Source organism: Pholcus phalangioides, unplaced genomic scaffold (assembly GCF_987345545.1).
Source record: "Pholcus phalangioides strain wild (caught in Gottingen) unplaced genomic scaffold, Ppha-v1.0 ptg000011l_1, whole genome shotgun sequence".
Taxonomy (NCBI): domain Eukaryota; kingdom Metazoa; phylum Arthropoda; class Arachnida; order Araneae; family Pholcidae; genus Pholcus; species Pholcus phalangioides.
In genome coordinates, this window is record NW_028301604.1 from 24289136 (window position 1) to 24315081 (window position 25946).

General features: G+C 37.2%; 1 protein-coding gene across 2 annotated transcripts in view; it reads right to left on the minus strand.

The window, feature by feature from the left end:
• Window positions 1–25946, minus strand: part of LOC149080258 (trypsin-1-like) — a 59480-nt gene that overhangs the window by 11547 nt on the left and 21987 nt on the right. For both annotated transcript variants that reach the window (XM_089239353.1, XM_089239352.1), the window contains exons 2-5: window positions 24219–24499; window positions 8505–8675; window positions 5825–5901; window positions 1557–1657 (exon numbers count right to left, since the gene is read on the minus strand). In XM_089239353.1, the coding sequence (XP_089095479.1) occupies window positions 1557–1657; window positions 5825–5901; window positions 8505–8675; window positions 24219–24499 (630 nt within the window). The remainder of the gene's footprint in view (window positions 1–1556; window positions 1658–5824; window positions 5902–8504; window positions 8676–24218; window positions 24500–25946) is intronic.

The following is a 25946-nucleotide window of genomic DNA, read 5'->3' on the forward strand; positions in this document are numbered from 1 at the left end:
TAAAATTTGAAAAATTTATTTGATCGCAATTTATCATTCTCATCGGCGCCCGCACGCCCCTCACCGCGAGAAATTCAAATCCCGACAGAAATCACGAAGTGCGGCTTATACGGCGAAATTGAATTTTTAAATTGGACAGTGTCGGGATTTCGACCGTGTCGGGATTTTGACTTGTCGGGATTTCGACCCTGTCGGGATTTTGACCTGTCGGGATTTCGACCCTGTCGGGATTTTGACCTGTCGGGATTTCGTCTGTCGGGATTGTGACTTGTCGGGATTTCGTCTGTCGGGATTGTGAACGGAACCCATATACAGTATATATAAAGGGTGATCAGTGAATAAGCCCTTATTTCAAAATTAAATATCTCTACAACAAAGATCAATAGAATTATGCGGTAAACGGTACGTTTGTTAGCAAAACTGTAAGAATGTTGTACAGAAATTTCGAAAATTTTGTTGTTTTTTTTTGAATTTTTTAAAATTAAAAAAAAAAAAACAAAACTGGAGATTTTGGGGTTCCGAAAATCCTCATTTGTGTGAAGAGAAACCACTGCATTCGCCTAAAGTTACTGCATGGGCTGCGGTATGCGCCATGTGTGCTGACAAATTGTTCCAAAATTGTAACGTAACGTTCAGTAGTAATCGTTTCTCGCACGATGAAGGGGCCGATAATGCCTCTGGCGCATGTGTTAAGACGGCACTGCATTCAAGTGCCCCGCGGCGCAGTTGCACAGCATTTAAGAGGCTTGTGTGACAGTTCCACATCACTCAAGTGAAACGCGGCATATTTACAGATCACTTGCATGACTCGTGCTACAGTTCCAGAGCACTTAAGCTGCCCGCGGTGCAGTTACACATAACTTAAGTTACCTGCAGCACATTTTCTGATAACTTAAGCGATCTTCGGCACTGTTCCAGATCACTTACTAAGAGGTCCGCGGCACGTTTTCAAACCAATCAAGTGGCCCGTACTTTCCTAAATATTGAGCATCCTTGACCTACCTCTTCTTTATGGGGGGGGGGTGACTCGACGGTCGTGTTAACGAGCATGAGCTACATTGACCGTCCTGTTACAACGACTGGCACGATAAGTCCCAAATTTTTTTATATAACTACTATGTTTTTCCTTTCTATATAACGCCAATTTTTGACAAAACGATGAGGATCGTTATAACGAGCGTCGACTGTAGTTTCAAAAAGCAAAAGTGTTTAATGAATCTTGCCTTTCCTTTTTTTCCCAGGTCGAATCGTTGGATTCTGATGATCAGATTATTAATTAAACCTTATTATTTTCTGCTCTGAAAATAGATTGACCATATCAGGGTTTTAATCAGGTGAAGGCTAGAGAGACAGCCACCTTGAATGGTAGGCACATTTTAGAAGAAAAAAAATACCATTATCGAACTGGAAGCGGCGAAAAAATTAATGGGATCTCAATTGATTTTTTATTAAAAAAATTGATTATAGATACTTGACTTTTGTTGTATGAATAATATTCTGAAACAAATCTCGTAAGAGTTACTGTCGAATAATTAAAAAAAAAACTTTTTTTTTACCTTGCGACACAGTGTGCAGCGGTGACCACCCATTGCCTGTTGATCAAAGCTCCCCCACAAGATATCTTTCTATACAGAAATGATTGTTTGACTATGGCAACCTGAAAAAAATAATATGAGACTAAATATTGTCAAAAAATGTCTTTGGTACTAAGATTAGTGAAACTCACTTATGAACAGGAAAAAAAACTTCAAAAGTTCCTAAATGCCTAAACATTATCCGGTCAATTATATTTTCATCAATGTAATTTTTCATTTAAAAAACACCTTTTTTCCCCATTCGTGTTTGATGATGAAATGATGATGGTGAAACCTCACAAACTTTATATCTGTATACCGGAGGAAAAGGCCACTATGTCAATTTTTTAAAAATTGAGGTAAAACTATTATTTTACTTCTGCTGTACTTTCGCTACTTGCCGCTGTGGTGGTCGAGTGGTTATAGTGACGGACTCGCGATGCGGGGATCCGGGTTCGAACCCCACAGTGGTGGTCGGCTGAAGTTGGTTTTCTGTGGTTCCCAACTTCAAGGCGCAAATGCGAGCCGATCTCCCCGTTAAAAAGTCTCGCCACAGAGAGCAACAGTCCTACAACGATAAATCATTCAATCATAACACTTCACTCATAGTTAGAAAAAGTGATGGCAGCACTACACATGACAAGCATTACAGAGAAGCAACAAAAACTCCACGTCAGGTTTCACTACACGCAAACGCACATTCCCGCATGTACCGATTCGTTGGGGTTGGGGGGGTGTGTGGTGTAGTAGTAGTAGGTAGGGCCTCCAAAAAATGGCTCGGGGATCCATGATGTTCTTAAGTCAGCCACCTCGATGGGCAATTTGCCTGTTGTGGCGTTGTATTTGTAAACAGACGTATAAAATACCATGTCCTATTTCAGTTAATAACCGAGATATTCACTTTACAAAAGGCAACACATCACATTTTGTTTAGAGACAAAGGGCGCGCACCAAGTGGAATTGAAGCCATATACCTCTATGCGTACACAAATGCAAATGGTGCAGCACCATCTGGGTAAAGTGTCGTGCAAGATTTATAAATGCAATACGTAATTCACTATTGGTTGTGGTCCAGTAACCATGCAAAACTATTCCAGCACAAATTCAACATTTTTCAAATTAATTTTATCCCTGTTTTCATTGTCCGGCCCGCGAGTCGGAGAGTTTTTTCATTTATGTCGGGGCCCGACTCTGACATAAAGGTGGGGGATGGCTCCGTGACCTGCGTCAAAGATGTTTAGCTAGTCAGTGAATACGTTGTTTAAATGTTGGGGCTCAAGAAAACAAAATGTAGATTCCGGTAAGAATAAGGAAAATAGTTACAATTTACAGTATTTATAATTTATAGTAAGTGAGAGTAGTGTTAAGATTTGCAAAAAGTAATGTTTGCAAATACTTCAGATATTTCAAATAAAGTTGTTGTAAATGTTTTAAAAAAGACAAACAAAGCGGGGAGGGCTGTCTGGTATGACCAGACTTAAGATCATTGATCATTTTTGTCGCACCGCGGTCATTTTCTGCACACGAGGGCTAATTAGACCGGGACCTACAATTTATTGCCGGTTCTGAACGGCAGGCTTGTTTTTTATACTCATCGAGAGGTTGGTGCGCTAATTCTTCGATGGGGGACTCCCTGCGGTAGCAATTTTTTGCTGCGGTCAAGTCGCCGTTTTTTGTTGTACCCCTGTGTCAGGAAAGTTTTCTGACGAGGATGAACCAGGTAACACTCACGACACCTCCAAACATTCTTTGGTACTTTAGGCGAGCACCTTATCAACCGGGCTACCGCGCCCACCAGACTTAAGAGGAAAGCACTTTCTCAGCAATAAAACACCCGAGGATGATGTCACTGCCTTGCGGGGAATCGAACCCACGTCCTCTCACTTGCCATGGGTTCGATTCCCCGCAAGGGTAGCTGAATTTTCTTTCTTTCCTAAATTCATCTTCGCATCAGCCAGCTGTTAAAAACCTTCAAAAAAAGCACCTCCTGAAATCATATAAAATTTCAAGATCCATACATCATCTTTCCTAGCTATGAGAGGCATTACATAAGAGAGGAAACCGCTAATAAGTACTTAGGGCCAGAATTAAATATCAGAAAAATGTGTACAGCCTTTATACTTCACATTGTGCTAAAAATAATGTTGATCCACAACTATTGATAGAAAATGTTCGCATTTTTATGTGTTTAACAAAAAAACTTCAACCTTTCATTTAAATCCACAGAAGCAGACACGTGGGGTACTTGTGACTCCTTTAGTACTAAGCTCAAAAGTGAAGATAAATCCGGTGCAAACAGGTAATTTAAAAACCGACCAATATGCTCACCTTGCAGAATCTAAGAGAAGGTATGACTTGAAAATTTCGTACCCTAAACTTTCAAAAGAGAATTAAACACATAAAGTTTCGACTTGTGATCTATAGATAGAAGTGCTTACATACACCGTTGATCACAAACGGTATTGGCTTTTATAAAAGAAAACTATGGACAATAAACTTTACTATATATATATATTATTCCTCCAATATATCAGCATATTGCATGATGTGGGATGAAAGCAAAGGGGTTGGTGGCAGGAAAGAAATGGCTTCGCGTATCTTAAAATGGGCAAATAGTGTATATATACCTGACTCTACCATGCAAGATGTTATGATATAAACCGATAATTGTTATGGTCAAGATAAGAATAGGTCTCTTATTTCATTGCCTTTTTTATAATTTTAAAAACCTAACCCCATATTCAACGAATGGATCAAAAGTTTTTATTAAGGGACCACACCCATATGGATGCTGACCCGTGCCGTCATAAAGCATGGGCCCACCCGGGCACGGCTCGGAGCCTTAAGTGCGGGGGGGGGCACTCGTGAAAATGAAATCTGGTTAAAATTTCCGAGAGTAAGCATGTAAATTGGAAAGCTGGAAATTTTCGGCCAGGTAAAACCCTAAAAAATGACTGTCTGGGTGCGCATGATGCTCTTAAGACGACCCCGAAGCTGACACAGTTTATGGTCACATAGAAATTAGAAGAAGAAAAACATCAAACATGACAATTTTAACACGTTAGGACTGGCAACGACTTATTTGCAAAACATCCACCAAATGTACACAATATGGAATGGGAAGACTTCAAGCAAATAAACTCATTGTTTATCGGCGGAGAAGCTCCTTTTGTCTCGAGAAAACTCGACACTGACAAAAACCCATTTTAATGTCTAAATGTGTTCACCTTCAAGTTCGTTAAGAGGATATTGGAAAGTTACTTTTTAAAACCTCTTTTGATGGTGACTTCAAAGAACTTGATTTAAGAAAATCCCCGGAGAAGTAAAGTCATTAGATGGCCTGAAGCTTTACTACCCATCACTAATGACTTATTACAGATTTCTAGGCAAAAATATGAAAGACTTGATACTTTTTGTGTGTCATGATTTTTATTAGGAATTCACCAACATCTACCAACGCTCGCGATTACCCAGAAGTTCACGACGATGAAGTAGTTGACTAATGTACAAAACGATGCAAAGAAACAAAAAAAACTTTAAACTGCCCTCCTGTAAAATTCCCCTTTTGTGATATGTTGCCCTTTACCTACGATATACAGATATAACCTGAATTGTTTGGATAACCTGAAATAAAAGTTTCGAACCTCACCGAATTCAAAACATTAAATTCATAGAATCATTGATACCCGTATAATTTCACTTTCTCGGAAAAAAACTTTTATCATAAAAAGTGACTAAACTAAATGAATTTTCAAAAAAAGCGTTTGTTCAACGCAGAATTAAGTGAAAAATAAAAATGAAATAAAACAAACTTTCTAGCCTACATCATGTTCCCTTATCTTATGAGCATGGCTCACTGGGAAAATAAAATAAGCCAATGAGCCCCACTTTCTTAATTTTCATGCAAATGTGTAAATGCGTGTTTCTTTTATAAAGGAAAAAAAGCTACTAAAACCGTGTTTCGAGAAAATTAATTATAAAATTATTAAATCACAACACATGCCAAATAATTTGCCTTGATGAAAAACGTGCACTCTAATTAACATAGAAAAAAAATTATTCAATCCGAGATAAAAATATTTGAGATCGGCATTTGCATTCAAGACGTCTAGTTAGTCATTAGCATTCTCAAGCACTTTGAGAAATTAAAATAATGAGACAGGGTTAAAGAACTCTTGTTATGGCTAATTGACGTTATTACATTATTATTATTGTTATTAAAAAGGCTGAAAAATATGATAAACACCAACCTGCCAAGGTTGATCACCGAATTTGGCATTCTCGCCTCCGACGATTTTACTATCTCGCATATGGCTTCTTCCACATTCTGAAATAACGCAATCAATGAATTCATATGTAGCTTCAATCATGATCAGAAATTCATCACGTATCACTTATGAAAACAACTTCTCCCTCTTTCTCTTTTAAAATAGAAAAGCGAAATTATAACAATAAGGTGAAATTTCAGATTAATGGATTATAACCACAGACTGGTGGTTTTAACATATCTTCTATTCCGTTGCTTGAATCTCTCTAGTCAGACAAATAGTTTTGTTACCGTTTCATCTGGAGTTTGCAGGAAACTGAGACTAAAGGCCCTTTTACAAGCGTCGTCAAGTAGCTTAGTAGTTAATTAAATTTTAAGTCGTCAAGTGCAGAAAATTTGTTCAAACGTACGTAATCAAGTAGTCAATGCTCATTGGATAATACGAGGCCGTGTCCACCGGCGCATAAGGCCTACTTAACAAAAAAATTATATAATTCGGTTTATCTACTTCTCTACTTGACAACTAAACTTCTTGTAAACAGCTCTTAACGTCTGCATACATTTTAAAATACTTGACGGCTCAAAATTTGGTTAACGACTAAATTACTTGACGCATATAAACGGGCCTTCAAAAGCAGCAAAAAAGTAATCCTAAGATGCATAATATTTAGTTAATACGTATATAAGTTTAACAGTACCTCGAAACAGATTACCAGCACAGAATAACATGATCAACAATCAGATAATGGCGTACAATACATCTATCTGTATATACGGTCGCACATGCAGCAAAAGGGAAAGAAACAAAATTTCGCATACACTCCGCAAAGATCGCAACTTTCGATACTCCCAGCAGAGTTCATTCGGACATATCTGAAACCTCTGCAGCATCTGGAGTTACCACATGCCCATTATATTATAGGACATTTTTTTTTCTTTTTGTCGTTCTGAAATTTTGATAAAAATTGTCTTTTTTTTTACTGAAGGTCACGTGAATTCGTTATATTCACCGACATTATGATTACGGATAACGAAATATTTTACAATCACCAGTGTAAATATCTTACTTCTTTATGCAGTAAAATACATTTTAATTCACCGTAAATTTACTGGTTTTGCTCAATTATAATTTAATTTTTCATTTTTATCTATTTTTTCTCTTCCAAATTTCAAAAAAAGAAAAAATAGATAACTATAAGGAGTGATCCATATTTTTCATATGCTCTTTCACATATTTGAAATTTTAAAAGACATTAATTTAATTCGGTAATTACGTTTTATTTTGATCAACAAGCTCATTTATCAAGTGACTTATCATGGAAAAGAATCATGTGAACATGACATATTAATCCGTATGAAATTACACTACCTGATTAATTTTATTTTGCTCGAAAATTTTACCAGCGAAATATAATTAGATTACAGAAAAATAATTATGTTATTGAAGTAAGTAATTCAAGGCTATTGAGTAGCTGAGTAAGTACAGCTAAAAGAAGGTATCGAGGAAATTGAAAATTCTTAATTCTAATTTACTTAAATGCCAAAAACTCAATTTACGTAAACTATTTCAAAAATAAAATAAAATACAGTATTGAGTTTCCAGATGATTCCCGAAAATTTCAACTGAGTTCGTATGTAACTATTTAAATATTTAAAGATCAAAATATACTTTCAAATATGAATTTCTATTTTTTTTAATACAAAGAAAGTAAATGTACTTTCCTTTTTCAATTTATCTCAACCAAAAACTGTGATAATTGGCACATATCGAGCATAAGTTGCGCTTAGAGAAGCGCACAGCTCATTACTAAAGTCACCCACGTGAGCAAAAATTACTTCTTCCCCCCCCCCCTTCCTAAATTAAAGAAACAGAAATTAATCAATCTGTCTGTTTTTGCTTCAAAAAATGCTTGATTAAAGCTGCGGAATTTCTTCAATGTAATTTATATGGGCCTATAATTAATTTCAAAACATCGTAAACTATATGGATTTATGCAATTGGATAATATAAGACAATAAGGAGACATTAATTTTCATTTTCGTGCTCGAGAACATAGAAAGAAAAAGCTGAATTTAATGTTATTGCATGGATATCCACCTCAAAAGTGGGTCTGGCTCATTCTTTTACATTTAATTTTCTAGGCTTCGTATCTCTAAGCGAACTCAATATTTCGAAAATGAAAAATTCAATTCAATTTTTAAAATTATTGATGTGGCGGAAAACCCAACTAAATTTCCGCATTTCTATGATAAAATCGACAATTTTAACATTGATCTCTATGGGGATCGTGTTTGTTTGCACCGAGTCACGTGATCTTTCGACGGAGATGTTGGGTGACACCGTTCTCAGCACTGCCAAGGCGGACCGCTGACGTCATACTCCCTCCAGTAATATAAGCTCGATGCTTATAGGGTCAAGAAACCACGTGAAAAAAATCGCATTTCGTATTTTTTTTCTTTACTTTAATAGCTTCTAGGATGATGAGTTTGAGAAATATTTGGAAAATTTCTTTTTTTACCCGTAATTGGAAGTTAGGCTTCAAAAAGTTTGGGAACCACTGTTCCACCGTAAAATTATCGCTGACTACACAAATAGAGATCGTCCAAATTTGTTGCCAGAAGCTGTACGTCAAGGGTTAAAGAAATAGAGAAATGTTTCTTACCAGGTTCATTGACGATGTTGATAAGAGATGGCACGACCGTCCTGGGGACACAGCAACTCCATACTAGACCACCGTTGCAAAGATCTAGAGGTCGGTACCCCTGAAATAAGCATCCTAATCCGATATTGCAAGCATAGCGAGAACCTTCGAAATGGCAACCAGTTGGCAATGCTAATTCAATAAATGGAAAAAATTCATTAAAAATAACTGTTTTGTGAGATATTTTTCAAAATTATAGTTTTTATACCTTTGGAGATAGTAACACAGGAATACAGAGCCGTATCTAGGCATTTTAGGGTCCCCTACGACTACAATAATAGGGGAAAGAAATGCCCTACTATAGCCTTGTCAAAGAGAATCCGCCACTAATAATATCTCTCTACAAGACAAAAGTATCAGCCCCCTCCCCCATCCTTAATTTCTACTAAAAAAATTGGAGATTTGATGTTTACGCAATAACTTCTACAATTTCATAAATATATTATGTTATGGTAAATGTGATATATCTGTGTTATACATAATCGGTTACTATGCATAATCGCCGCCGACCACTTTGGAAAGTTAGATAAATTTCCCTGAATTTATCGCTTTTACCAGTAATGATGCCAAGTAATACCCAAGCGTCGTTGGCATAAACATGATAAATCGTACTAAATTCATCACATTTGCCGGTCATTATGAATAATCGCCATTTCCTATTGCTAAATATCATAAATCAGTCCCACACACTGCCATCATAAGATTTATTTTTTAAATGACCGTACCGTACGTATGAACCGGATATACAGGGTGAACGTGACATGTTCTGCCAAACGAAAGGGGGTGATAGACGAGCCCAAGTAAAACATGGAACACCCTCCCAACCCTGTCCTATCTCGAACCGTTTTCCAGTTGTGGTGGATAATCGATTATGGAGAAAAATGCGTCTAGTCTAAAGAAACCCGAATTTGTGAAGTTTCTGAAAGATCTACACGCAAACTAAGAATTCTATAAATTGGCATCAATTTCTTCGAAATATCTGAATCTAATGGCAAGCTGCAATCGCTGAAATATTGACAAAGTTGAAAATCGATTTGTCACCAAATTTTTTTATCGCCAATTCCGCAAACACCCTCATAGCGACAATCGGTCAACTTCGCCAAAAACTTGTCCATTGTACCAGCTTTCGAAAAAGTTTACATTAAACGATATCGGTGTTCCGATTCAGGAGAAATTTAGCAGTTCGCAATACATCACTGAAATCGGCATTTGTCGTTTGTCGAGAAAGATGTCCCATCGAAAACATTTCATGTAAATGAAATGAAGCCGTCTCGAGAATCTTTCCCCGTAGAAAGATGTGATATCTCATGTAGAGCCAAGTCAAATACTGTTATTATCTGTGACACTGATTCACAAATCACCAAAAGGCTACACACCTTTAGTTGAAGAACATTTTGGGACTTGGCAATTACGGAGCACATATTACACCTTGACATGTTATGTAAAATCAAGTCAGCGCTATAAATATATGTATTCTTATTCACATTGTTTGATAACATATTATTAATGAACGGGAATAATAAAACTTAGCCAACGAACAACACATTTTCTTGCTGCGTAATTGCCAAGTTCCAAAATGTTCTTCATCTAAAGGTTTGTAGCCTTGGGGTGATTTGTGAATCAAAGTGTCACAGTTAATAACAGCATTAAACTTGGCTCTGCATCAGATATCACAACTTCCTACGAGTAAAGAATCTCGAGAATTGGCCTCATTTTTTACATGAAATGTTTTTGATGGGATTTCACTTTTTTTTGCAAGTACCGTAGTCCTCTTTTTTGACGTTGCGCACTTTTTGGACATTATTTTTTTACTTTTTTTAAATTATATTTTGTACATTGTTTTACCATACAATGTCAAGAACACGAGTTTAAAGATCTTATTACTATGGTGACTGCATGATGTGCATTTTATATATAAAGAAAATTCGAGTAATTTTTCCGTCCCGACCCTACTTTTAAAAATATGTCCAGATTTTTCATTTCGTAGCTCAGTTGAATTGATAATATTTACCAAAGTCATGGACAAAGATAATATGCATGACTTTTTACATTATGATAACTGTGACTAAAATTCGTGTATGTTCATCATTTTTTCATATTTTTGTCGTGCGTAACACATACGTACATTTTGACATTTTACAGGCCGAATTCAGATTGTTTTTCATTATATCTACCTATATGATCCCCTTCTTTAGAGATATCATCAGTGCCGTCTTAACGCATGAGCTCACCCGGGCACGGCCCGAGAGTCTCAAGAGAAGAGGAGCCTCAGAAAAACGAGAAGTAGTTGAATTTTTCAAGAATTCTCCAAGTAGGGCTTCAGAAAAATCACTTGGCACGGGGGCCAATGATGCTCTTAAGACGGCCCTGGATATCATCCCAGAAATTCCCGAGGAAAAAATTTCCCGCATTTTTTTTGAATTTATCTTTGTCTATGAGGAAAAATTAGAATAAAATTTAGTTTTATAAATCGAAAATGGGGGATTTTAGGAAAATACAGGCTGTTTGAAAAAGAATCATCCGATTTAAAAAAATCATAACTATTCAGCTTTTAATCCGTTGTGGTCGAATAATATATAGATAGAAAGAGAAAAATATCAAGTTTCACGCAGTTGCCGACAAGTAGCGCTAACGCTCTTCCTTTGGCCACCACTTCAGTGTTTGTCAAGATTGGCTTTTCGCACTGTTAGAAACCGATTCGGATGACTTCATTTTCCAGCAGGACGAGACACCACCACACTGGATCTTGGACGTTCGAGAATTTTTGAACAATCGCATTCCTAAACGATGGATCGGCCGTACGGGACCTGACGATTCAGTTAAACATCACTGGCCTCAAAGATCGCCGGACCTCACATCGGTGTGCGATTTCTCCTTGTGGGGGTTTATAAAAGACTATGTTTATGTGCCTCCCCTTCCAGCTACATTAGCCGAATTGAAGATGCACATAACAGCAGCTGTGGAAGCAAACATGTTCGCAAAAGTTTGGGACAAATTTGACTACCGTATAGACATATGCCGAGCATTCCAAGGTGGACATATTGAACACCTTTAATTTGGTTTGTGAAAAAACTTTGATTAGAGCCACATGTAATATAAAATTAATCTTAAGTGTCTATGTGTTCAATATTTTTCGTAATATACGCATTTCAAAGCGGGTGATTCTTTTTGAAACACCCTGTATATCAATGGCAATAGTGCTATAATAAATGAAATTTTTTTGTTTTCGAAATTAAAGCTGAATTTATATATTGACACAGCACTAAACAAACACCACTGTCGATACAAATAGGAACCCTTTCTTCCCGTCTACGGCAAATTTCGAACAATTTCAACTATAGTAGGCAATCTTGCATTCATTTCGCATTGTTTTTGGTGACAATTCCTGATATCCGGGATTTTCCCGTATTTCCGATTTTGATAGGAATTTTGCGGATTTTTCCTTACTTTTTATCTCAAACACTACCTTCATACCAAATTTCATGTTTGTATGATTGCTAGAAGTGCATGGGATGATCGGTCAGTTAATCATTGTCAAAATAACGAAACTTTCAGTTCAAATTTCTCATGAACTACAGATGATAGAAATGTGAAATTCCGAAATTCAATCAAATTTGTAGAAAACTCTAGGCACACTGTTTCAGTTACCTGAGCGTTTCCAATACGGAGATATGAGATCTCAAAAGTACCTCAAGTTGCTTCCAGAAAAGGATGTTCCGGCCGTGCTTGTTTTGCTCGACTTGGCGAGGGGCATGCCGGGCTCACCAGATTCGAAGAAAATTCCGAATTGGTGGTTACAGATTTTACCGACTATTTTATTTTGCAGGAAAAATCCTATAAGATAACTTACCTCAATCTGTATTTAATGGCGAGCTTTAAGCGCTGAGAGATTGGTGAAGTGAAAAATTCAATTGTCACTAAAACTTAAATTACTTAAAATTACTTCGACGAACGCAGATTTCTGTGATGTATTGCAAACAAAGGACTTAATTTCTCCTGAATTAGATCACCGATATGGTGGTTTATTGTAGGCTCTTACGAAAGTTGGTGAAATGGACAAATTTTTATTAAATTTGACAGATTGTAGCTATAAGGGTGTTTGCGTAATTGACGATTAAAAATTTTGGTGACTTTGTCAAACACTTTTTCAGCAAAACCCTCTACCATCAATTTTAATGGTGAAAAAAATCCTTTCTCTTGATTTCAATATAAGAAGTTAATTTTCTTGGACCTTCTTAGTTGCCAACGTCAGTACCTCAATTCTTGCAGCAGATTTTCTCCATTTTGTCGAATTGGTAGCTGATCTGAAGCATAAAGTCTTGGAAACTTGATAACGAAGTTACAGAACCAGAGTACCTAATAGTTCCCCCCTGCATGGCACAACTGGGTAAAGGTGTAAAATCCCTGAAGGGACAGATCCCGGACCTTGTCTAGTCTGACACAGAGTACCTAATACACTGCTAAAAACAGTTAGGTGATATATATTATTTATTTAAATGTATTAAATTTATTGAATTTGTTTATTAAATTTATTTATCAAGCCATATTCCATGAGACTGGGGATCAGAAAAGTGTCCTTTAACGAGAGGCATCCGTTAACAGGGAGTGTACGTCAGGGGAGGTTCCACTGTATACACATGTATATAACAATTTTATTGGCAAAACATTTGGAATCAATGGGCAATATGTTATCAAGTTAAGACTTGGAAATAACCTAGACTTCTCAGAATGAATACTTGCCTCGAAGTGTAAAAGTCGTTTTCAGTACGTACATTCAATTATTTTATTTCTGTTTTCTATTGAGTCCACAGAGTTTGCTAACTTTATCAATAAATAGTAAAAATTTTAAATCCCTCATCAGAGTTTTCAATATATAAACTATACTAACGGTGTTGAAAAGCTATTGAATCGTTCTCTCGCATAATCGAATACCCACTTGATTGAAGAATTATGTGCTGGAACCGTTGGTGTCTCTCTCCGTTTAAGCGGGGCCGACTGTATTTACTACTGAGTTTTCGGTATTTGTAAAAATTATAGTAAATCCCAAGCTATGAAACAAATGAAAACTCTCAGGAAGAATCCGTACTTGACCATCTGGATAAAAAAATAAATGAGGAAACCTATGCAGAAAAACAACGTGCGTTTTATTTCAGGGATCAAAATATAAACAGTATTTGGTCATCCCACTCAGCTGTGCCTTTGCCCAATTGATGAAGCAATGCCTTAATTTAGGCTATATCTACCTTATGCCAAGAATTTGTTTCAACAGGGAAGTCGCACATTCGAAAAAAAAACCTGTTCTTTTTAGCACATTTTATAGTTTATTTTCTCCAAGTCTAGATCGTGGGAAGGAATGAACTCAGGAAGGCGTACATCTATAGGGCAACGTTTCTCAACCTTTCTGAATACAAAGTTCATACATTTACACCAGTAAAATGTCTCAAACAATTCGACAGACCACTGACTTACAGTAGGTGGGTTTGTCCCGGGTTCGAACCCCACCGTCACCACAGTGTTGGTCGGCTGAAGTTGGTTTTCTGTGGTTCCCAACTTCAAGGCGTAAATGCGAGCCGATCTCCCCTTTAAAAACTCTCGCCACAGCGAGCAACAGACCAACAAACGATACAAACGTAATTCAATCATTACACTTCATTTCTGAAGCATAGATGGCAGCACTGAAAAATCAGACATAACACTAGATACGCACTAAGACTGGTAGGTACGCACACTTACACTTCCTACACTTGGTAGTAAATTGCCCATAGATGGCAATAGACCGGAGTTGTGCTCGGTTTGAAAGAAATTAGGTGGGTTTAGTCTTACCTATACGAATACAGTAGTATTATTATTAATTAATTGTGGTACAGTGAAGCCTGTACGAGACGGAACGTCAAGGGACTGAAATAATATTCCGTTTTATACAGATTTCCGTTCTATAAAGGTGCAAATCAAAGCACTAATCATTGAACGGACTACATTTTGATTCCGTTTAAGACGGGTTTCCGTCTCATACAGTGTCCATCTTCGACAGGTTTCACTGTATACAGGAATACAGGAATACAGGCAGTGTATACAGTGTATACAGGAATACAGGCAGTGTATACAGTGTATACAGGAATACAGGCAGTGTATACAGTGTATACAGGCCGAATTTACAGTGGATGTATTCCACTGTAAATTCGGCCTTCATCTCATCAACCGTTCATCGTAGAGGTATGCTTCTGATTTAAAAAATGCTTAAATTGTGTTCAGAAATCATTCTATACCAGTTTTGAAATATGTTGTGCCACGAAATAAAAAAATATAAATTTTTACACTGCTTTTTTGTCTTCTAACTTCCAATTAGAAAGTTGTTGCCCTGTCTTTTGAGAAAAAAATCCATGTTTTTAACTGGAATATTAGTTAAGATATTTGAACTTTCTAATTGGAAGTTAGAGAACAGGGGGAACCGCCATATAAAAATTCAAATTTTTTTATTTTGTCACACTATTTTTTCACTCTCATTTGAAACTAGTACAGAGTGATTTCTGAATACATTTTGAGCATTTTCTGAATTAGAACCATACCTCTTGTTATGAAGGGTTCATTCGAAATTTTGTCAGCTGTGCATCTCTACCCGAGAAGCAAACGCAGTTGTCCATTGACACGAAAGATGAACTTGAACAAAATATTATTTAAAAACAAAATTATTATAACACAAACAAACATTATTTTTTATACACACGATACATGCTATACAAATTCTCTTTAGCAAATTCAAAGAAAAGACTGCTTCCTTCCGAGTCGAAAGCATCGCTTCAACCAACAACTTTTTTCAGACATAGAGAAAAAAAAAACATAACACAGAGGGAGAGGGGTTTCGTTAATGATGTCACAATCGTCTGGTCAAATCTGACACCACAAAATATATGATAACACATCTTCCCACGCGCATAACACTCATAAACCGATTCGCGACATCCTCCCACCTTGAGTTTATGCCAACTAAACTCAACATTCTCATATCAAAATAAACAAAATACTAATTGCATAAAATTTTCACAAAAATATTCAGATATACCAAAATACCTCCCAAAATAAATGATAAAGAGTTTCTCAAAGCATAATGGAATAAACATTCAAAAAATAAAAAATAGCATTCGAAACAGCATATTAAAATATCAAAAATCATAAAAAAATCATCAAAAGTCACACTATAACAAATTCAGTTATAACTCAAACGTTCAGGAGCAGTTACTTTTCTTCCGCTTCTTTTTCGCAAAACTGGATCCGAAGGCCATTGTTCTTTGTCGATCTATGTCCTTGAATCGGTCGCAGAAGTTCACCAGCGTCCGTTTTCACTCGAACAATTCTAGTGTTCATCTTTTCCTACAAACTGTTCCAGATATTCTTAATGAAATCTTGTCTAAGGCCGTTATTACACTATAAAAGTTTGATAAAAACCCTTTTATAAAACTTGAAAAATCTAACCAATAAGGTTATTGGTAGCATTCTAGAAAATGCACAACGGGTGACCTTATTGGCTGCATTTTTCAAGTTTTATAAAAGGACTTTTATCAAACTTTTATAGTGTAATACCGGCCTTTAGGCTAGCATTACACTATAAACGTTTTAGAAAAGTTATTTTATAAAACTTGAGAAATGTAGCCAATAAGCGCATCGGTTAGATTGGAGCGAATGTAATCGATGCTCTTATTGGTAGTTTTTTTTCAAGTTTTATAAAAAGTATTTTATCAAACTTTTATTGTGTAATCCCGGCCTTAGACAATCTCGCAACTTCTGTCGGTATAAGGCTCTTTTATTCAACTTTTTGGTATTCACGCCATCCATGTCAGCAACATTTGATGATCGTATCTTCATCAGGAACATGGATGGTGTCAATGGTGCCAGATCTTTGGCATCTTCGGTCACATATGTAAGAGGTCTGTCATTGGCAACAGACTCACAATCACAGAGTACTGTGATCAGCTCTTCGGCTCTTCGTAGGATAGAGACACTTGACCCAACACTCTTCTTAGGATGCGTTTGACCATATCATCCGCTCTCACCATTCTCCCCACCTAGCAGCAGTAGGGGGATTAAATTTCCAATTGGTCCTTTGAATAGCCACTGCAACAGAGATCTCATCCCAGTTAATGTCTGAAAATGCCTTATTTGCTCCAACAAAATTTGTTTTATTGTCTGAATAGATTCTGGATGGTCTTCCCCTCTTAGCAATGAAACGTCGCAAGCTTTGGAGAAAGGCTTCAGTTGATAGTGATGTGACAAGCTCTAAGTGTACAGCTCGGTACACCGCACATGTATATAACACGATCCACGATTTCTGGCCCTCTTTCAGATGCAATAGGCCGGCCAGATCAACTCCCATTATCTGAAATACTGCTGTGTCTTGCACTCTATTTTCGGCAAGGCTATAGGAGCAGACTCTATTTTATGTGCATTGAACCTTTCTTACAAATCACACAACGTTGAACAACAAATCGAACCGTTTTCCTTGTTTTATGATCCAGTACGTTTCACGTAAACTGCACATCAACAGAGAAACTCAGGCATGTAGAAGTTCTTTGTTTCCATGAAATCAGAGGGGAATGTACAACTGGATGATCCGAAGGTAAAAGGACTGCATATCTGAAATATTTAGTGTCTTTTCGGCACATAACTGGAATTTTTATTCTGATTATAACAAATTCATCAACTGGGCCTCAATATACGTATTTTTTCACATCATCGGGACCCCTGAATGCTTCCTTCTGAATCGTATAATAAGTATTCTCTCTGCGCGCTGCATTTCAAAACAGTTGATGTCCAATTCTTTCGAAACATACCATTTTTTCCAACTACTGATGAATCTTACAATTTGTACTATTTTCAAGTACGATGAAAAATAGCTGTGTAATACCAGTTATCTGGTTTTGAACTCTCATTATGTACACACTTTTTCGTTTTTCAAAATTGACAACTTTTTCGTTTTTCAAAATTGACAACTTTTTCATCTGGCAATTCGACAACCCGTGGCCAAGAAGACTCGTGCTCACTCAACCATGCTGATCCCTCACCATCTTAGATTCAATAGATGTTTAACCGAACAACCTTTTGAGGGAAGGTCAGCAGGATTTTGTTTTCCAGCGATATGGCAGCCATTCGTTTGTATGAGTCAGTTTCTTATTTCGAGTACACGATTATAAACGAATGCACCTCAATGTACATCTCGTTGGATCCAACTCAAAGCAGTTGCCGAGTCACTCCAATAGTAAACATTCAGTTCTGGTTTGTCCATGTCCGAAATAACGGTACTGCCTAATCTCGCCCCTATACAACATGCTAAAAGTTCTAAGCGAGGAATGGTTATGCTCTTCAACGGAGAAACTCAGGTACGTGATTGAATGAAATCCACTAAAACACAGTCCGTTGTTTCGATTCTAAAAAAATGCACGTAGAGCAAGCATATTTGCTTGCGTCACAAAATATGTGAATGCTGACTTTTTCATTTGTAAATCGACCCAGATTCACCCATCTTGGTATGCTAACAGTAGGAATCAATTGTATGTATTTCACCCAGTTCCAAAATTGTTTGGCCAAATGGTCGATTATTATCGTCAGTGACATCTAGTCTCCAGTGGTCGTAATTTTGTCTCCAGGTTGTTCGAGCTTAAGCTCTTTCCTGGAACCACTGTTGTTGCTCAAGACAAGATGAAGAAGATCGCGCACATAAGCATGAATTAGTTTATCTTCACGACCGAAGCGATTCTTCATTTGCGTAATAGCCTTTTCGTAGTCATTGAAAAACTGTTGATGACCTGCGCAGCTCGAGAATCTGGAACCATACACTGCGAGCGATAGTGAAACTTGTCTTCTGTTAGCGATATCTGGATCTTTATGATTTTTTCAAACTGGATCCAGAATCTAAGGTATTCTCTCTAGCATCCCCAGAAAACCTTTGATTCCAGTTTAGGAAGCCTGAATTCCCGCTTTGCAGTAGAAGCAGCTGCGAGGAAGGGGTGTTTCGTTTTTTATCGTAAAAAACACTCCATAATCTCCGTCTCTACTGCGTATATCAGTCGTCCCATCTTTAAGGATCTAGGGTAACATCTTGGTCAGTGTTTCCCAAAGTGGGGGATATCGGCTCTTGGGGAATGATGAACAAAACGATGGGGGGGGGGGTGCGGTAGAAGCTACAGACACAACATGAGATTTTGTGTATTTTCTTTAGAAAGAGTGGCAATAGAATTTTTATTTTCTGAGAAGGGGGTGATGAGACAAATAAGTGTAGGAGAATGATGTAGATACTCATTAGTAGGGTTGCTAGAAGTCTTCATTTATGAAGACATATCCTCATTTTCTAAGTCATTGTACGCGTACTCACACGTTTTTGAAATTTCTCACTTTTGTCCCTGTTTTCGAGGTTCTGGAATTGTTTGCCTTCATTCAAAAAAAAATTCACTTTTTGGAACATCTGTTCGTCAGCGTGTGCTTATTTGGTTTTTCCCACGCATATTTACACGGTTTCAGGAAACCCAGGACTGTATTTACCATCCATTAAACCATTCCCACAAAAAGAAAATAATGTATACATATTGAATGCATCACTGTTTGGTAGGAAAACAATTATTGTTCTTTGTTGATACAGAGGTGCCATCTGTTGCGAAAATCTATATCTCTTGGCCATGAATATGCGCATGTGTTCTAATTTCAAAGTTTAAGAATCCTATAACTCTAGGTGAAAGGCCGAAAAAAAAAACTTGTACTAGCAAGCTGTTTTGATTGGAATACTTTTTTGAACGTATAGTGGCGCCATCTGTTCTCAACGGACATAAATGAGGCAGCACAGGCATGCGTCCTCATTTTGGAGTTTCCAAAACTGGTAACCCTACTCATAAGGATAAGGGTAAGGGTTCATTCAAGTATTACGTCAGCATCGATGGGGAGGGGGTTTCCGATTTGCTGACTTTTGTTGACAAGGGGGGGAAGGGGGATTTGGATAATGCTTACGTCATCAACCACCCTTTATGAAAATATGAAATTTTTTAATGGCATCTTACTCGTTGCGCCAAAAACGAGAAAAACCTTTCGATAGTTTGTGGGCACTTGAAGTAACATCCCCCACCCATTGATAAGTGGCCTACAGAACCACTTTCGTGATCTCTAAATGTTTCGCGGATCCAAGTGATCTGGAAATGTGTCTGGGCCGCTTAAGTGCTCTGGAACTGTGCCACGCATCACTCAAGTGATCCGTATGCCGTGGATCACTTAAATAACCTGAGAATGCACCGTGGGTAACTTGAGTGATGTAGAACCGCACTGGGTGCTCTAAAACTACGTCACATGTCACTCAAGGGATCTCGAAATGTATCACGGATCGCTTAAGTGTTCTGGAACTGTGTCCCGGGTCATTTAAGTGATCTGAAAATGTGCCACGGGCCGCTTAAATGCTCTGGAATTGTACCAAGGGACACTTAAGCGAATTGTGAATGAGTCGCTTAGTTCATTTTTACAAAATTAGGTTTGAAGAGGGCAGGCCGCATCAGATAACCCCCAGAGCCATATTTGGTTCGCGGGCCAAAGGCCTTTATGCGATTTATCGTTATATGGCTTAGAGCATAGTCTCCCAAACTTTTTGTTCCATCGCCCCCTTCATCAGAAATATTTTCCTCTCATCGCCCCCCAACTCAAGTAAACCCATAGGATCCTATGTTAAATCAGTAGGTTCTATCACCCCTTGGACCATTCCATCGCCCACCAGGGGGCGATATTGCCCACTTTGGGAAACACTGGCTTAGAGGGTGGGTCGCAATGAATTTATTAAAGATAAATTTTGAGTTCACAGCCTTTAAATAACATTGAAATTAACAGAAATTGATTATAATAACATAAAGGTGTATGCCCTCCCCGTGTACGTCTCTGATCCCACCAATATACGTTAGGAGGGCAGGCCGCATCAGAGGGGTAGAGCTGATGACGAAATTTTGCTGACAAGGGGGGAGGGGGTCAACAATGGCTAAAAATTTGCTTACGTATATTTGAACGGCCCCTAACCAGCGAAAAAGACGCTGCTGCTGCCATCTGTTAAAAAAAGACAAACATTTTTATTAAAAAATAGAAGGGTGTTCGTTTCTTGTCTGAGGTTTCAACTCAGGAGCGGCTTGAGCTTGCCTGCCGCCCGGGTGCGAAGCCTCGTGTGCCGCCCCTAGAGGTGACCCTGGCGGGTGGCTGACAGGCCTTCTTACTTGAGGGACTTCGAGATAAACATTTTTTTTTCAGAAAAAAGCCGCACAACATTGTTTATTGTACAAAATATCCGTGACCATACATCCCGCTTTTAAAGCAGAATTTTTTTTCTTCTGCTTTTTGGTCTACCATTATTTTATCGTTCTTAATAATGCCAGATAACTTAATCCTCAAAACAGCACTTATTGGTAAGCCGTCATCACTTGCACTTTTCCTTTAAAGATGATGTATACGAGTTTGATTTTTACTAAGAAATTTATGTCAAAGATGTTTCTAGTGCTCCAGGGACCGGACAAAAGTGAGAAGCCGAATTATTCCTTTGCCTTCATTTGACTGACCGTTCTGGAAAAAATACCAGGTGAGGGAACCAAAATGCACACTTGTCCTCCTTGTGATGGAGCACGTGGCTCTTGGGCTATACGATCTATTGCAGCCATCCGCATCGCCGCGTTTTTCCAACAAAAAAACTTTTTTTTAGGAAAAACTTTTAATAATTACTAACTAACTACTTATCACTATTACTAATATAAAGTTGTTTTTAGTAAGGAATTGTTTTGAGGGTGGGGCGGACAGGAATCCAGCCCAAGACTATTCTTATCATTTTTTCACACTATAAACTGTAGAAGGGCCTCGATGAAAAATCTGGTTTGGGGGCCCTAATGCGATGTGGCTTTAGAAATACATACGGAAAAGCATAATAACATGAACATTCAAAACTCACATATAACTTTTAAGAAATTCTCTTATAGTTGAATTGAATGTATCGGGTTTTTCACATCGCACTGAGTATATATATTGCACATCTTAAAAATAAAGTACCATCGCAAAATATTTGTTCGTTGTTTAGGCAGGTGAAAAGTCCACCGAACAGGCCTATTTCTAATTGGCACAGAAAAATCTACAAGTTGAAGATCGCAGTCATCAATTATATTATTTACAATTTTATACAATTTACGGGAGCACATAAATCTTGAAATTTGTTGCAATTGATTTGAAATTGTTGTTGTTCCTCACAACAAATCCTAACAGTTTTAAGCACTTATTGGTGAAATCATATATGTATGGCGATGTGGTCTGGGTATCTTTCGGTTTGACGGTATCACGATCCCGGCCCTGTCTATTCCCTCAAGTTTTCTCAACATCTCCGTTGTCGAGTTTTAGCTCAAAAGTGTGATGTGAATTTTTACTGTGACATTTTTAAAACTTTTGGACTGAACCAGTCTAAGCTGACGCCCTTTACAACCCGCCGCCCGGGTGCACCGCACCCCTTGCACCCTCGCTTAAGCTTCCCCTGTTTCAATTATAACCGTAGTTTGCGGATTCGGCCCCGCATGATTGCTATCCAGATCTCTTTCATCATAGGTTAAAGATTTGTGTGAGCAAATTACTGAAAATTGCTGCATAGATATTTCTTCGAGAAGACGTAATTAAATTATACAAATACAAGTACAAGGCCACAACAGGAAAAATGCCCAACGAGATGGCTGAGAAAAGATGCCCATAAGAAAAATGGATGTCATATATTTCTAAAATACAGCAACCCAATTAAAATTTAATTATAAAAACTAAAGTCTATATATACATGATAAAATACAGTATAATAATGTCCATAAAAAATATTTATGGTTGTCTTATCTATAAGTATGAATATCTTCTCGATTTATACCCCAACATGTTTATCGCATTTCTTTTTAAACGTGTTAATTGTGTTAGAATTTATTACTCCCGGGGGTAAGCTATTCCATTTATTAACAACCCTATTAGAGAAAAATTCCCTGCGACACCACAACCTATAATTGTCCCTTACCAATCGATACTGGTGTCCCCTTTTCAAAGCAGTTGATTGATGACGTATTAATAATTCATGGAATGGATTGTTTTTGGCATCAGAAGAGACAGGGCAAAAACCTTTCAATTGGGTTTTTGGGCACAGGGTATCAATATAAAAAGAGAGAGAGTTATTTTTATTTTATTTTAATAACTATACAGCACCCCTTGCAACATGAATGATGCATTTGAGTTCTACATGTTAGCTGGATTATTTTTCTCAGTGGAAGTATGCTTCTAGGATCAAAACTGTTCGCCAGTAAAATGCCGTGCGCCCTGTTATCTATGCACCCTATATAGTGCATTCAAGTATTATATAATAGTCGCGTAATATGAAATACCTGGTTCTCTCCGCTCTCAGGTATGGCTGCCAAATGGAACAGGGATGAAGTACTTGAAAATGACCCCATGATGCTATAGAGTCAGTGTCGCTCGGTTGTCACCATCACCGCAGCCGCTATAGGAGAACATTTGTTTTAACAACTGACTGTAGTCTAGTGGTCTAGGGCGTTCACCCTAGTGAAAGGACGTGGGTTCGATTCCCCGCAGGGGCAGTTGAATTTTCTCTCTTTCCAAAATATATCTTCGCAACATCCAGTTGTTAAAACCTTCGTATGGTAGCGGAGAGTGACGTCATCCTTGTGTGGAACATTTGTTTGTCTACTTCCTGAAATTTACTCAGGCACGTTTACATTTTTTTTTATTAATTATTGGAAATGTGCAAATTAATTTAAAACTAAGCACAATGTACATCACAAGTGTGTTATTTTATTGTGCCGTGCTCATTTTTAGGGCTGGGAGAGATCTCGGCAACAGGATAAGTCCAGTGGTAAAGTTCTATCGTTCATTTATTCATATGCTGATTTTTAGCTTGCGATTCTCTCTTCAGTTAGATGGAACGCTATTTTTCCACAGATAGTGTGTCGGATAATATGTAACACTATAAGTATTTTCTGAGTTGAGCTAGAATATCTCTTCAAAATGGAAAGTTTAGTAATATAAAAAGTGGAAAAAGGTGTCCAGAAATAATGTTTCCTGTGGTCTGCAGGCCCACCTTGACGGTTTTAGGGCCGATTAGGAATATTGCATTTTTGATTCTTGTAAATAGACTATGACACGACGCATCAACTGCAAGAAACATACAATGAAATTTTTACTTTTCATTGTCATAGACTCATTGAATGGGGTTTTTGATCAATTCGAATTACTCTTCATTCTGAACCCCCTATTCCTTATTACCCGTCTATTCCACATCACCGCACAAAAATGATTTCTTTTAAATGGCTTTTTTCTCAGTTATAATATTTATTTTTAAATATGATGCAAAGAAAAGAAACCAAATTTTATGAAAATACGGGTTTCAGATTTCTCTACCGTGTTTCGAATTGGAATAATCGAGGAAATAAAAGTCGCATTCTATATTACCCGAATGTACTCTATATAATGAGCTATTGATCATATGAAACAGGATAAAAAGGTGGTTTTTTTTTCTGAATTTTTTTTTTTTTTTTTGGTCGAAGAATTCCAAAAAGGAATGATTTTCCAATAAGCTTTTCAACATTTAATCACAAGTAAAATATTGATAGCAAAGAAGAGTAAAAATAGTTTCCGTAAAGGACTTACACTGTAGATATTGTGCGATGTTGATCAGATTATAGAAGAAAGCATTATCGAAGAACTTTTGAGGGTTTGATGATGATGATGATGATGATGATGACGGGGAGGAAGGAGATTTTTCCGATCCGAATTCTTTGATGGGAGTCTTGTGGATGACTCGTCCAGGACTTTTTTCGTATAATATCCCATGTCGAGATAGAGGCCGAAATGACCATGGATTGAAAGTTTCACTAATGCTTGTTGACTGTATAACTACTAGCAGCACGAGCAATGCTCGCTCCGCCATCCTAGAAGAAAAAATAAGAATGACAGTAAATACATATGAAGGATATATTCACCCACCAATGATCATTTTTGAAAGCTTCTAGAATTTTAGGATATTGAGCTGAAAAAAAACGTTTTTCCACGTTTTGGATTCCGAAAATTTTTATAGCTTGTTGCTCTTGCCTTGTTTATTATGGTGTCAATACGTACGATATCATGAAATATTCCCCCTTCCCACAAAAGGAGGTTAGCAGGCTCCCTAGGAATTTTTACACTGTAAATTTACTAGAAAAATGCCCATGAAAAATCCTGGCTATCAGCTCCATTCCTGGATTGGTGAGGGGCTTGTGCATGAAATACCGCTGTGGAACGAAAAAAAATTTCCCCTTCAAATTTCAATAAAACACAAACGTTTCAAGTAAATCTGAAGATTTTGAAATAAATATGGTGAAATTGTGAAGACAAATGTTCATGATTTCACCATATACATTTCCGTTTGACTAAATGTTGTTGACCCTTTAACTGCTCAATCATCTATGAGCGATTGACCTGAAAAACAAAGATGAAATTTTCTGCTCAATCGAAGGGTCATTTTGATGAAACTTTTTCCGTATTGTTCCATAAAATAACTTTTCAATAAAATCAATTAATCATTTTCTAATAGTATGCGTATCTTGTACTCATTTACAGTTTGCGCTGATCAAGATAGTATGTACTGTAATGTCTTTAATTTGGAAACACTTTCTCTTTAAGACAACTTGCCCATTGTCGGGTAGCGCCTCTTTTGGCAAAGTACAAAATCATGACTATATTGAAATGGTAATGAAGAAGCAATTCAGCACACAAAAAATTGTAATTTCGACATAGAAACATTCAAGCCATTGCAGAATAAAACAGAAACCTTCTACATAATTATATTTGGGATGAATCCAATCACAGAATTGTATTTTGTCATTCACCGCCTATCTTGTTTCATGAATATATTTACATATTTCTCACGCAAAATTCCTTCTTTGCGGTTAAAAAAAAAATAAATATCAAAGGACAATTTTTCTCAAATTCAAACAGATTATAAAGGGTAATGTATTTGGCATTGATAACTCAAAACGTATAGAAAATATTTACTTTCTATCAAAAACACAGTATCACTATAATACCTATAACAATAAGCTAAAAAATCATTCAAGGCCACTTCAGAACACACTCGTCTTAACTCTTCCAATGAGGCTTTAATTTAAGAAAAATGTTGTTTTTTTATATTGTAGCAATTAATGTGGTATATTCCTCTGTTTTCAATCATTTTTGGCGTGAATACGTCTTTTAAATAATCTGACGATACTGGGAACATTCGCAAAAAGTTACGTGATGAGATTCTTCAAACGCTCTTATCTCAGGAAGTACACAACGCAAGTCAAAAGCAATGGTATAGTCCGTCTCAAAAGTTTAAGCACAAAAGGAATATGAAAAATA